At 38.9% G+C, this 15,167-nt stretch overlaps 1 protein-coding gene across 12 annotated transcripts in view; it reads right to left on the bottom strand.

Annotated features, from left to right (window-relative positions):
• MYO5A (myosin VA) overlaps positions 1–15,167 on the bottom strand; it is an 88,449-nt gene that overhangs the window by 14,937 nt on the left and 58,345 nt on the right. For 4 of the 12 annotated variants that reach the window (XM_085515546.1, XM_085515544.1, XM_085515537.1 and 1 more), the window contains exons 21-30: positions 12,272–12,511; positions 11,549–11,797; positions 10,334–10,427; positions 9,415–9,563; positions 8,569–8,682; positions 6,320–6,466; positions 5,589–5,642; positions 4,793–5,020; positions 1,402–1,502; positions 846–926 (exon numbers count right to left, since the gene is read on the bottom strand). In XM_085515546.1, the coding sequence (XP_085371672.1) occupies positions 846–926; positions 1,402–1,502; positions 4,793–5,020; positions 5,589–5,642; positions 6,320–6,466; positions 8,569–8,682; positions 9,415–9,563; positions 10,334–10,427; positions 11,549–11,797; positions 12,272–12,511 (1,457 nt within the window). The remainder of the gene's footprint in view (positions 1–845; positions 927–1,401; positions 1,503–4,792; positions 5,021–5,588; positions 5,643–6,319; positions 6,467–8,568; positions 8,683–9,414; positions 9,564–10,333; positions 10,428–11,548; positions 11,798–12,271; positions 12,512–15,167) is intronic. The other 8 variants (XM_085515545.1, XM_085515538.1, XM_085515536.1 and 5 more) reach the window with 3 other exon arrangements.

Consider the following 15,167-nt stretch of genomic DNA (forward strand, 5'->3'; position numbering starts at 1 on the left):
CAAGCATTCTGCTCCGCAGAACACTTGTTCTAAGTTACACCTTCACAGACTGTGTTAGGTTTAGAATTTGTAAGCACAAGGAAAGGAAAGACTTCAGTTAGTAGCGCTCACTGCAAAATAGCTCCTTCTGTAGTTACTGCTACCAAACGTGTATATTTAAGAAAATCAGCACTGCGAATCTGTTGTGCCAAGACATGTCTAACAATTGTTTTGGAAGTCTAGGATATGTTACAGAGGCCCAGTCACACACACAGACCAGAACTGTGTTTCCTAACCAGGTGAGCTGCCCAATGACCCAACCAGCATGAGGCTTTGCAGCAGCCACGGTGACTGTACCAAGGTCTGGCCAGCACCACAATGAACTAACAACTGCTTCTCTGTTTGCGGCCTCCTTCTTGTCTGTTACACTCTGAATCTTGCATAGAGATGTGTGTGAAAATAATGTTACATTTACTGAACCCAAGTCAGAATAAAGAGAGCAAGACATAACTATTCAGAAGTTAAGAGAATGCTGAAATTATTCCAACAGTACATTAATTTTGATAACCAATATAAAGGCAGACAAATAACACATAGTTAAAAAAACCCTCCCCTTGCAGATCTTCTGGCATTTTAGAGTCTACTTTTGTGCAAGTATTCGTCAGAATTACCTACTCTTTGTTGCCATCTTAGCTTCTCAAATAACATAATGTGGAAAGCCAAAAACATTGGCAACTATCTTTGAGGAAAATCCAACAAAGATTTTTTTGTAAGCAAAAAGAAATACTGTAGCCAAAGCAAGGGGCACAGTTAGCTAGAAGAGAAGACGCAAATAAAGAGAAAACCATTCTGAGAAGTCTGGTAACCTGTTGGCCTGTTTTAACCCTTCATAAACCAGCCAAAGCTCTCCGTCCTCATTCAGCATATGATAGTCCTGGGGAGATTGCCTTCCAAGAAAAGTGTTTAGAAAAATACAAGAGAGATACATGATGGTGATGAGATGACATGTTAAGGACATTACATAGTAAATTACAGTTACAATAAAAGAGAAAGAAACAATTGTCTAAAACAACTGGGAGAAATACCTCTCCTGTTTATATGTATTTCTTCCCAGTGATGAAATTTAGCTTGTTATATTAGCCAAAATGGTTACAGCATTTCATGCTGTTACAATATACATCTTAGGACAGACAACCATGAGTACTACTGGATGAATGTTTAACAAACAGCATGTGGAACAGAACCCAGATTGAGCAATGTAGTCAATTAAATGCTAAGAAGGTGCAAGTCCAAGAATCATGATTTGACATGTCCTCATGGTTTCTTAATCCTTTCAAATGTTGTACGTAGCAGTTTCACTAATCAAATCAAATTATAACCCCCTCTACAAATGGCTGTAAATTAAATATAGAGAACATGTACCTGTTTGTTTCCTTCAGTCCAATGTATGCCTGTGCTATTTCCCCTTTGTCTTTCATCTTCTGCACATCCTCCAAGAGGATTGTAGAATCTGTCATGGTATTCTGGAAAAAGAATGAGAATTTGCAGGGTAAATTTAACAATGTAATTTTTTTTGAATCCATCTTTTTGTCACATTACTCACATGGGACCCTACTCAAGCAACTTGTGAAAGGGAGTTTGGGTACTTCAGGGGCAAGAGTTTGGTCTGTAACTACTACAGCTACTTGGTATATCTTTTAAAATGACTGCATACAACATGCTGAAATATCTATTTACTGAGTGGGTACATCTGTTAACCTTGTTCCATTTTTATTTTAATCGTCTGAAAGGAAATGAAGTCATGGATTTGCATTTGGTTTAATATTACTGCATACTGAATTTCAGGCAGCATAATTTTGCAACAAGTTTACAAATATAGCCTAATTCTATTGTAGATTTTATTTCTGAATCTCATAAATAAAGTCTTCACTTCATGTATTTTCAATGCTCTGACAAAGCAGGCAAGGACTGGAAATTGTTTAAGCTAGATATCATCAAAATACCATTTTTGTTTCAGTTTTGAATGTTACTATGGCACTTTTGCCTTTTCTTCAGTAAATCCTGAAATAAATAACCAGTGTTTGCAGTCAGTCAGTCCAGTCTAATCTTAGTCATTGACATGGATAATTACCACAGTGATCTAATGAATTTAAGAGCTGTAATTCTGACTTTTCCTTTTGACTTTCGAAACAATTAAGTGCTATTTTCCTGTGTAAAATTTTTCAAAGGAACAACTTTTAGACGTAAGTTTTGGAGAACTCTTACACATGATACAATTTGTGTTATCTAATATGAAAACCAATAAAACATATAAGCTGCTCAAAAAATGATTCCCAAGATTACAGTGAGGTCTTTGTCAGTTCTATACAATTCTTTTGTTGCACAGTAAAAATACTGTACTCGTTTGCCACTACTGCCTTAGCAACATGCATTTATTGCTTCTGCACTGAAGGAAAAAATGCTAGTTACTCTTATATCCTCAAGAATACTCTAACTGCTAAAGTTGTAACACTTAGCAGCCCTCATTTAAAGTCAGTTTGGTTCCCCATTTTCCTAAATACTCTATGCTCAAATAAACTTTCTGATCAAACATTCAGCAATTCCTGTGTAGTATCTGCAGATCACCACTCGAGACCTGACTGTGTTCATTGTATGTCAAAGGTAAAAAACATTATGAAGTAACTCTTCCTATCAAGGAATTCTTTTGTGAAATGTATAGATTTTGCTTTAGAGACCTGATTTGTAAATCACACTCCTGCTCTTCAAACACATTCAGCAAGATACACTGATTGAGCCAACCATTAAAAAAGGTGGCCAGCAGGGAGAGGGAGGTGATTGTCCCCCTCTACTCAGCTCTTGTGAGGCCCCATCTACAGTACTGCGTCCAGGTCTGGTATCCCCAGCTCAAGAATCACAGATCACAGAATCACAGAATTACCCGGGTTGGAAGGGACCTCAAGGATCATGTAGTTCCAACCCTCCTGCCTGGCAGGGCCACCAAACATACACCTTTACTAGATCAGGTTGCCCAGGGCCCCGTCCAACCTGGTCTTGAACACCTCCAAGGACGGGGCATCCACAACCTCACTGGGCAGCCTGTTCCAGGACCTAACCACTCCTCTTGAAGCAGGTCCAGAAGAGGGCCACTAAGATGATGAGAGGTCTGGAGCAGCTCTCCTGTGAGGAAAGATTGAGGGAACTGGCCTTGTTTAGCTTGGAGAAGAGAAGGCTCTGGGGCAACCTCATTATGGCCTTTCAAATCCTTGAAAGGAGTGCATGAACAGGAGTGGGAATGGCTGTTTACGAGGGTAAATGGTGATAGGACAAGGGGGAATGGTTTTAAACTGAGACGGGAGGTTTAGGTCAGATATTAGAAGGAAGTTTTTCAATCAGAGGGTGGTGATGCACTGGAACAGGTTGCCCAAGGCGGCTGTAGATGCCCCATCCCTGCAGGCATTCAAGGCCAGACTGGATGTCGCCCTGGACAGCCTGGTCTGGTGGTTGGCGACCCTGCACATAGCAGGGGATTGAAACTAGATGAGCATTGCGGTCCTTTACAACCTAGGCCATTCTATGATTCTACGATTTATGTAGACTACATATGAGAGGCAGGGAAACAATAGCTCAAGTATTAGTGCTTGTTTGTTTGTTTGTTTGATAGCATTAAATAGTTCTGTTTTAACAACTGTAGAAAATAACATGTACCTTGTCCTCCTGGCAATCAAATTGGTAGGCAAGAAAGAAGAGAAACAAAACATTAGAAAATTCTATCTGAGCTGCAGCTGTCCAATCCAATAAGTAAATTGGCTGTTAGCTGTCCCACCAGTCACCTCCCCTCATCACTAATGCAAAAACAACAATTTGGTCCCAGCATCACTGAGAATAAGTTACCCAAGGATTTCTATTCAAAAATTCATTTATAATGCTAAAAATATCATAGGAAAATGAGTTTTGTTTGCTTTATAATTAATCATTTGAAACAAAGTACATACACCTTCGTGCATCATAGACTTTCAACTGATTTTGGACAAATACAAACCCATTTCTGCAGTAAATGAAGGAAAGAGAAGATGTATCTGTTAATTCCCTTCTGCAGTTATAAACACCAGAGAGTTCAGTTCAATGGAACAGATTAGTTACTAGTTTATGTGACACCTTTTCAGGTTAAGTAACTTATTTTCAAAGCCATTACTTTGCTAAGTATCTCATCAGAATTATAGCTTTATTTTATTGTTATTTCTTAGCAAATACACTCCCTGATCTATTCTTCATAAAACACATCACCTATCAGGAAATAATGTGGATTTCATATATCTTCACAGGTTATCTTTATAAAATTTTACTGTTTTTTTGTGTGCTGTCATTTATGAGCCCACCTCGATTTAGCAGAAATTGGTCCTTGCACTCCTGCTGAACTATTAATTAAAAAGAATTCTTGACAACATGGTAAATTTCCCAGTCAAACTACATAACTCAGTAGAAATACAATACTGCTCCAAATGAGAAACATTTCCACATCATTAAAAGAGTCTGGGGAGATTCTGGCCAGACAGTCTGTATTTGACAGCCTGGTATGATCTGTATATCTTCATGAGATGCTGGTAGATAAGCCCAAGGTTGGTTTATTAACAGTCTCCCAATTTGGATTGCTGCAATTTGTGCACTAGCAATGGATGAACAGCTAACACTTAGAAAGGCTTTAAAATGGAGATAATTTTTTCTGCCTTTTCAAGCAGGCTGATAAATTAAATAAGGCATGCCAGTTCCATAATGTAACTTTACTACCCCAGTGAACCTCTTGGCTGGTATTTACCTTGGGTTGAATGGCCTCTTTCTGGCTAACCAACTGAGACCTCAGGATAAGCACTTCTTCTTTGCGTACTTCCAGTTCTTCGCTTACTGAAGTCAGCTGATCCAGAAGGACTCTGTATGCTGGAGCACCAGGAGCAGTTACCTCTGGAGATCGTGTTTCTGTGAGGGCTTTCTGCAGCTCATTCAATTCATTCTTTAGTTTTTTATTCTCAGACTCAAGCTCCTGACGCTGCAAAAAAAAAAAAGTGGAGACAATTCCATCAGCCAGCAGTATGGCAGAAACACTGAGCAACTGCACCAAATCCAGCAATCCCTCCCCTGCCCCCAGCTGTATGCCCAACAGGATTTCACAGACAGGGCTACCATTAGACTGAACCCACACATGTGTATTGTAGTACGTGTAGATTTGAAGGGAAAAAAGAAACAACAGTCCCAAGAAACAGCAACCAAAAGGCTCAGAAGATCCTGCATCAATCAGGGTTATGAAGAAATACTTTAATTGTTAGTGGCCCAAGGCACGTATCAATTTAAAGAACACGTCTAGAATACAGAGCTATATTTATCACTCTATCTTTGCTCAAATTAACCTGCAAGCTGCACTAAGCCCCAGTCATACACTCAACACCTCAAAAAAGAAGGCAGTCTTTACAGCAAAACACTTCTTGGGGAAATTTAATTCTAGTTTTTCTAGCTAATATTCTGAAACAGCAGAGCTGACGCAATGTACTACACCAGCACATATAATTGGTGGTAATATTCTCACTAGAAAATAACAAAGAACTCCTTCTTAGATTTACCTTGAGTGATTCATACTCCAACTCTGCACCTCTTATTGGAGGCCTTTCCTCCTCCTGTGAAAGAACACAGATTAATGTGAAAAAACAAAGGAACAAGCAATTCTTTCTATTCCTCATTACAGTTGGGGAAGGAAAAGGAAATGGAGCTGAAAACTTTTTCCTATAGAACTGGAAAACACTCATTCTGGTACTGCTGAGCACTTCAAGTTGAATATTGGTATGGTCTCACTTAATTGTGTGTTTAAGAAATAGAATTGATTAATGTAAATAAAATTGTGCACCTGTCACAGGTAACAAAACAGAGCACAATGAATGCCAGAACATCTAAGATATTCACTGTTGAAAACAAATGCCAAAACTAGTTCAATATATTTATGAATACCTAAGGAGGACATATCTGAGAATTATAATTAAAATTCTGTTAAGCAAGCTTGTCTTATCTCAACACTCTGGCACTGATTAAGCACTTCCTATTCCACATGAAATTACCAATTACTTATTCTCCCCAAAATTTAAGTTGGTTGTGATATTTTTATTCATCAGTAAACAAACCACCAAAGTCCCAACGCATTTGGTTACCTAGTACTAAGTACCAGGTATAAAGCGTGTGGTAAATAAAGCTAGCAGTAGGGGAAGATAAGGACTTAGTAAAAGCCTGTCAGCATTTGCACAGCTGGTATTGCACCAGGGATATTCTGGAGTCAGCATTTGATCAGCTAGAAGGAGTCCACCTTAGCTTTGGCACGAAGAGCTTGTTCTTCCTTTCTGTCCAGTTCATCCTGCAGGGATTGCTTTTCTTGCTCCAGCTCTGTAACCCGTTTCTGCAGCTTGAGGAACAGAGACATGTCCAGTGGTGCCTTTTTCTCGCTTGGTTCCTGCTTTAGGAAGAACAGAAGGAAGTCAAGACGTATTCCACTTCCACAGCAAAAGGAAGCACTACTGTGAGTAAAAAAGGGAAAACAGACTGGGGAAAAGAAATAACACACAGAAACGTTACTTGATTCTGAGAGTTTGCTACTGGCATCTAAAACATTTCATCAGCTGTCAGAACGCTATTTTAAAAAAGGATCTACTCGCATAAAACATATCTAAACCTACAGCCTAGCAAAAGGAAGCACCAGGGATGATCTAGCAGAGAGCGGTCTATAATTAAGCATACCTTTCAATCTTACTTGTTTGGAGGGGGAAGGAGAAAAAAACATCCGTGGTTAGAATCATTTGGAAAGCAACTGTAAACCAATGCTTTTCCTGTTTTTTCCCCCCATTTTAAATTATTTCTCCCATGAGTTCATCCGATACAGAGAACTCTCTCTGATGAGTATAGATTTAGATCCATGATTAACCAAGGTAATTTAGCGGGATGATATAAAAAAGGCGCTACAATATATATTTTATGCTTTTTCCCTTTTATTACGCTAATTAAACAGCCTGTTCTGGGACTAATCCACGAGCTTTCTCACCATCTTCTGGGCAAGGACCAGCATTTGCCATCTGAAGGTCCATAAAAAACTGTTCATCAGCCATTTTGTACTTCATATAGCAAGAAGATTAAAGCATTTACTATGAAGTGCACCATAAAATTTTGAAGCCTAGAAAAGGAACTAGAAATTAATAATAATGACTTAGCAGATAAGCAAGCACAGCCATTTCTACTTCATCTCCTCTCACTGTTGAGAGGAAGGCTCATAAACTACACTGGCAGCTCAGGAAAAAGAAAATGGACTTTCAGGTTGCTGGCTTTATTGTTTCATAATGACTTGGTGTCTGTTTTTGTGGTATGGCTTTGTATCACTGCCCCCTTAAAATTAACAGCATATTTTAAAGAGAATATAGATTTAATCTTCCCAGTGCTGCACTTATTCACGCTACTGTTACTTTTTCTTTTTCCATTTATGATTTAAAAAAAAAAAAACGCCAAAACTGGCTCTAGAATAACAACTACATAAGTCTGTTAGCCGAAAGAAAAGATGCTGCTTGGCTTGTATGTAAGATCCAATCACACGCAGTTGCACTGTCCCTTTCTTGACTGACTATAAAGATGGAAGCATCTTCCTGAAATAATTTTGCAAGGTGAAAAGTGTAAATGAGAAGGCAAATTGTGAAAGATACGTCAGCATGAATGCGCTGTGTTGTTTGCACCCTTCGTGGAAAATTATTTTCTGTGGATGCTTTTAAAAACAGCCCATAAAACAAATCACAGAGATCTCTAACCTAGAGAGAGGGTGCTCTGTGATGGCTCACAGTTATAAAAATCTCTGGTATGCACAGAATAACTTTGCATCTGCCAGCTTCCAAGCACAGTTAGAGCACAAACCTGACAGCTTGCTGCTGTGTTAGTAGTCCCGCTCCTGTGAGACTGAGAGGGGACAAAACATGCAGTTGTCTTGGAATATACAGTGAATGGCCTGGAGATGCAACACAATTATTCATGGCTATCATTCATTAGAGAGGATCATACAATTAAATATTAAGTTTTATTCGTCTGTATGAAATGGAGGAAAAGCAAATCAATGTGAGGCTGTCACCCCAAATAGGGAATGCATTACTTGAACATCCTAAGAGTGCAGCCTGCCACCTTGTCTCTTTTAATCCTCAAAATATATGGCATACAGACTTCTCAGGAACTCTCATTGGTTTTTTGTGTTCCTACTTTGTGGTGAAAAGCTGCTTGTGCTTATAAACACTGGCAGGCAAACGTTTTTACAGATGCAAAACAACTGGAGGACCAGGTGTTTAGTCTGCATGTTCTGTGATGCAGAAGAATTCAAAGTATTCTTTCACAAAGCCGTTTTAAATAGGATTACAGTTAACTACAGAATGAGCTATTCTCAAAAAGGAAACGAAAACAAGACACGCTTAACATTAGATTTCTCAATATACAGTGTTCACAAGCACATACACACACAAAAAAAGGGATAGGAATGAATTCAACCATTCATCAATGAAAAATTCTGTTGCGTTGGTTTTTTTTTAACATTACCTCCATCCTCAGTGGTAAGTCTTCTGCTTCTGTGATCTCAGAGCTAAATGTATATTCAGATTCATTGCTACTGTGAGTTGAATCCGTTCTTTTATGTCCAGGCTTGGGGATGCTCTGGAGTTCAAATTAAGCAAATCATTAGCACTATGTATTTTTTTCCTATGACAGTCTCTTCATACCTATAAGTGAGCTTGTAATATATTTGGTATTCCTCCGCAGCTATCACAACTTACAAGTAAATGTTTTTGATTCTGGTCTCATAGACTTAGGTGGCACAAGAGAAGTAGTTCACAAACAAATCTATGTAGACAGGTAAGATGCTATGCTAACAAGCATTGCTGCAGGAAGCCGAATCAAGTAGCAACGCAGCATTTTGTGGGAAAGAAAAGCTCATTTTACAGGAAAGGTTCAGGCAGCATTGAAAAACACAAGCAGTAGTTCTTTAGATTTCCAGACACTGGAGTGAGGAACACTTTTTCCTCCTGCCATATATAATATTCCTAGAGCTGCCAAACATTTAATACTAGCTGAATGTGGTAAAAGTGTGTGAATAACTTCAGGGAAAAGTAAGGGCCGAGAGCATATGCATTACCCCAAGGAAAGAACAAGCAGAAATTTAATCTTTTACCACAAAAATGAAAATAAAGAAAAAAAAATCAACTATTTTAAATGCATTTGTTTTGCCTGAGCAAATCTAATTCAATCAAGAACTAAAACGGCAAACTCTATTTTCAGCTGTAGGTAAAAACTGGACAGTTGAGAGCAGTCAGTTACTAAATTACACCCACAGATTCTGCTTAAACACACTTGTGAACAGCTTTTGATTTCACACAGTTAGCCACTTACCACCATTAAGTTCATTTCATCCTTGAGATCATCATACCGCTCCTCCAAGCGGCTGAACTCATTCAGCAGGTTCTGATACCGTAACCTTTCATCATTCAGGTCTAGCTCCAACTGCTTCGTTTCCTCCACTAGCTTCTTCTCCATTGTCTCTGTCAAGGAGAACATGAACCCAAACTGAGAACTCCAGTCCAACCTATCATGCAGCTCATCCATCCTGTAGGTATAGGGCTGCACCAGGAACACATATTGAATGCATTCTGATATGTGAAGCTGGTTTGTGGTATTTGTGCTTCTGCAGGCACCAGTAAAGCTAGATATATGAAAGACCAAAGACTTACTGCGATAAGCACAGAATAGTTGACTCAGTCAGTTTTTCTGCTTCTGGCTTTCATTAGCAATGCCAGGAGGGAGAAGAAAGAGGCACCAGGCCAATGTTGCATTATTTCAAAAGCAAGATGTGAGATGTTCTACAAATCAAACACTCCTCATCACAGCTGCCTCCATCATAATGCTGACATCTAGAGCTACGGGTTTCTGGCTGCTGTCTGCACAGTGGTAGTAGCAGTTGCCACAGCAGCTGGTAGGGCTCAGAAATTTTGGCTCAAACTTACATCTTCTAACGAGAAAAGCATCAGGCACAAGTCTCTGCCTACAAAGGGACTACAACATTTGCTTTCAAACATCAGAGCCTTCTTTTATAAAGTAACACTTTGCAGTGAGAATCCTCACCAAAAAGATCTCAAACTCACCATCAGAAATTCAAACAGTAAATATTTCTGACATATGAGAGCTCTTACAACATTAAACTATTAATCTAATAAGGAATACAAAGTACAGCAGATTAGATCAATTTAGTCAGTAGTGTTGCATTACAAGCTAACGTGAAGTGCAAAATCTGAGCAAAGTGAACAACACCAACCTGTTATCTCCTTTGCTTGGTCATGGATGCGGCGGTTCAGCTCATCCTTCTCTGTTTTCAGTAACGTGTTTTGCTCTTTCAGTTCCGATACCAGCTGGAGAGATAATACAATATCTGGCTGAGAATGCACTTAATCTTCCATCAACAGCACCAACAGCAATTACATCCTTGTTGTAAGAGCTCAAATATTTAGGCTTTTAATGGTCCCTCAGAGAATAAAATCTGTGAGCCAAGTTGTGACATTTTATTTCTCAAATTACTTTCTTATATACACCCCACTTCAAATTCAGCCATTCATTCTACATCTGATCAGATGCTGAAACTGCCTTCGACCACTCCATTATGCCATAACACTTTCCAGTGCAGTCCCAAAAATGGAATTTATTTCTTTTAAAAAAAAAAAAAATCTTCCTAAAACAGGAACAAATTTGGTTGTCCTCTTGTATATTCCCTTGCATTTGCTAACACAGTAATTTAACATCCACCCAAAAGCTGTGTCCCTTCAACTATGCTCAGGTCTGCCAGTTACTCGTTTGTCTCTGCTTACAGAGATATCAGATTCACACTGTTTAATCAATTAATATTTTTTTTTCTTTTCATTCAACTAGTCTTGAAATGCATCATGGCAGCACCACATAATGACAGAATGGCCCTTCCAATACTCCAAACTTGCACCATATCAACAAGTAACTGTGATACTGAACAACTTGTTTGCGACATTTGTACTTAAAGCAAAGATATGGGGTTAGTCAAAGCCTGCTGAACTAGAGTGCCCATATATACGTGAGCTCAGCAGCCTAATTATTTACATTAGACAAGATGTAAGGAGGTACTCTTTGAATATGGTGTATGGAACTGATTTTAGACATCTATACAAGTGTACTCTCTAGGTAGGTAAAATGATTTATTTGTATGATGTGCTATCTTGCACTAATTGAGTAAGCTTACATATTCAGATTGGCAAATTCTTTAAATATAAAAATCTGACTAGACTGAGTATATGTATTTACACACAGTATATAAATTTACCATATTCTTCAAGCACAGGTGCAATTATTTAGATATCAGGCCTATTTACTGTTGTACAGCTGTAAAACTAATTAAAAATACTGTTCAAGTATCAGACATACAACCAAAGCAGTTAAGTCTGGCCAAAACGTGAGTGGACACCAGGCATCTGTACATCTGCTCATGTACCTGGGACTACATCCTTACCTGCTCAGTTTCATGTTTGTATTTGTCTGCCCATTCTTCAATTGTCTTCTTCTCAGTCTGAGTCTGCTGCAGCTCCTTCCGGAGCTTAGCAATCTCCTCCTGAAGGCTGAGAACACGGTTGGTTGCATTCTTAGCCTCCTCCTCACTCATCCGAAGCCTCTCCACATCACTTCGCAGCTTCTCTGTCTCTGTACTGTATGTGTTCTCCAGGTTATTCATCTTCTCCAGCAGAGATTTGTACTCTTTGTTCTTTGCAAAACACAAAGGAGACATCGAGGCAGTTGGAGAAGTTCTGGTTTAAGGAAGCTTTCTGATTGCTTACAGAATATACCAAGACAGGGGAACAAGAGAGCAATTCTCTCCTTTTCATTCTGTTTCTGCAGGAGAATTGCTTAAAGGGGTGACAGAACAGTCCAGTCTCTAAGTTTCCATAATAATGTACTGAACTAAAATCAAACAAAGAACCCAATAACACCAAACTCAATCATCTCAGGTTCCCCTTCAACTGAGCAACTGGAGTGCTTCCAATGAAAGACTGAAATTCAAGGAGCAGATGCTTTCTCTCAGTGCTTCTGAGAGATACAAACAGATGTTTTACAATTTCAGTTCAAATGCTGCCTGCCTTTCTCTTCTATCAGCATTCTTCAGCAGAGATTTGCAATGAATGCCCACAGTGCTACAGAAGAAAATACAAGACTGCCAAGTGTTTTCCCAGAGCTTTACCTGTTCATCAATTTTCCGCTGCAGCTGCATGATCTTGTTCTCCAAGCCAATGTGAAGCTTCTTGTAGCGTTCCACAGACCGAGCTTCTATCTTCAGTTTCTTCAGTTCTCTCTTGGCCATCATGCGCCGGTAACAGCATTGCAAGTAAATAATTGCCTTCAAGGTCCTATGGTAGTGCACTCGAGCCAGCCAGCCTCTTACATGCTTCTGAATAATAATAGACTTGTGCTCTCGAAGCATCTACAGTTAAGAAAAAACACCACAAGTGTTATTAGAGTTACACCTGCTCAGTTAAACTGACTCCATAATGAAAGGTATAAAGATGATGTAAATAGAGACGCCTTAGTCTGAAAAGAGAAACTACTGGGGAAGTGTAAAAGAAATGAATCTGGAATGAAAATAGAAAAGAAGACATGAATAAGGAAGACAAGAGAAAAGAAAAAGAAAAGGAAACAGAATTAAGGACATGGAAAGAAAGAACAAGAGACATGTTAAAGAACCAAGCATTCCTTTCTGCTGATGTCAGATGAAGCTAATTATAAAAATACATGGTACCTTTTGGCAAGATTACGAATACAATCCAGATGACTAGAATGGGTTTTTTTATTGTTTCTTTTACTTTTAAACTTCTTAAAAGCATTGATATATGCAGCACAGAATTCATCAATACGCAGCACAAAATCACTGCACTTGACACATAGTGCAGCTATTACACATTATGACCCAGAGCACATTATAGCAGCTGTTAGTAAGAACAGCCATACCCTAAGATGACTGAATTACAAGCTCTAGTACGTGTTCTTTCCTTTTCTTTCTTTTTGCTTGCCCCTCCTTATACTTGTCAGCTGGAGAAATGTTTTTCTCTCTATTTATTTTAATCAGAAATTTTAGACTGTGATAATTCCAATTCATTTGATGGCAGAAGTTTCAGTTATAGATTTGCAATGTAAAAATAATAATAATTAGATGTAACTATTTTTAAAATGTCACTTTAACGAAAAATAATCAAGCAATCAGCCAGAGATTTCCACTAGGAAGATTCCGCCATGTGTTTCTGGATCCTGCACCCATGGATTCCCATAGACCACAGCTAAGCTGGGAGAGCATGTGTAAACCCACAAGGCTCCCAGGACTCTGAGAACTTCAGAGTTCGCTTAATAAAGCTTCTGCAAATTACAAACTTTACTCTAAAAAGCAAAACTATTTAAGATCTTGTGTTACTTACTGGATTTGGTAGCTTAAAGATCACACACAATTTCACATTCTTACACAGATTTACCATAAAGCTGATAAAGCAAACCAGTACTGTAATCAAATTTTATTGTATTTTATACTTCTTATCAAATGTACTGAAATGCGTTAAAAGCATTACCTTTTCAGATCAATGAATTTGAAAGGTTCACTGGCAAAGTGGCAATATTCTAAGAAATAGAAGCTTTCTGCCTTAGCGTTCATTTTTAAAGAAAAAAACAAGGACTTGAAGCACCAGTGCTCAATTAAAATGTACAACTTGGTAAGGAAACAGATCCCAAGAAACTACAGCAAGGTCAAAAGCCAAAGTCCTTCTGATTGCAAGCAACAAAGTCAGCACTCCTCCCTCATCCATACCTGCACCCTGAAATAGTCTTCCATGTTACCCACAGGTGCCCTAACAACTAAGATACAACTAGCTTGCAACAGCGTTATCACCTGGAGCGTGGAAGCGGTAAGTCCCATAGAGTACCTCCATTGTGCAGGGATGGTCCTCATCTGCCAGTGAATTCTCACACCCATGCAATCCAGTGAGAGTATCAGAAAAGTCACTTAATGTATCAGGTATTTTCTCCTGGAAAATATTGCCTGATAACCTGATATCAAAGTTCTGGAGAAATTAAATTCCTTCTTAAGCAAACAAGCACGTTGCAGAAGCAAACAAGGCTTTCTCAAGCAAACAAGGCTCAGGCAGAAGCTTTCTCCAGGACGTGTGAAATAGATGATTCAACAATTTCAAATTCCTTCTGTAAGTCATGTGACTGCCAACCCATGTCCTCTGTTATAAAAACAACAACAGATACCTTTCACAATCCTAACTACCAACACGGGCACCATATATTATGTACAGTCACAGCTCAGCCGAGGGTGCAGTCACAGGACGACCTTTCAGTTTCACTCACCTGCAATCATCATGAACTTCAGAGCAGATGTGTTTGCCTCTGCATGCACAGCAAGCAGAGCTTGTGCTTCTGTCTCTGGACATCCCTGTATCTCAGCTATTATAAAATAACACCTCTATGTGGGTGATACCTACATGCCATGTCTCAGATGCAGTTAATGCACCTTCCGTCCATCTTGAGAACTTTGTGTTTTACTGTGGTGAACAATTTACTTCTCAAAGGGGAAATTCCCTGACAGGCAAGTACAACCACCTCGTATGTTGGTCCCTCCAAAAACACACAACAGATTCATAGATTCATTAAAGTTGGAAAAGACCACCAAGATCATCCAGTCCAACTGCGTACCCACCATCACCCTGCTCACCGACCCATTTCTATTACCAGGGAATAAAACGGATCTGTTTAACAATCATGCCACAGGACAGATGTGGTATATACCACTCACATGACTAACTTCAGGTCTACAGAACCATCTCCTGCAGATGAACCATTTTCCTAAGGAAAGCCTCTATCCACATTGTGCTGTGACCTGCATCTCACTGTCATAACTGTCAGCAGTCATATCTGTCAGACTATGGTTATGAACACATATAATCTTACTACATAAAATATGGCTTTTAATACTGAAGATGCCAAGAATTCTAATTAAAGAAAAAAAACAAAGACCCTCACAAAATTGCTGAGTCAAGCAAAGCAAAGAGAGCTCAGAAATTCCAATCAAGGATTGTTTGTTTTCAAACTTC

The sequence above is a fragment of the Coturnix japonica genome, chromosome 14 (genome assembly GCF_054131305.1).
Source record: "Coturnix japonica strain WE chromosome 14, WE-NBRP24, whole genome shotgun sequence".
NCBI classification, from domain to species: Eukaryota; Metazoa; Chordata; class Aves; order Galliformes; family Phasianidae; genus Coturnix; species Coturnix japonica.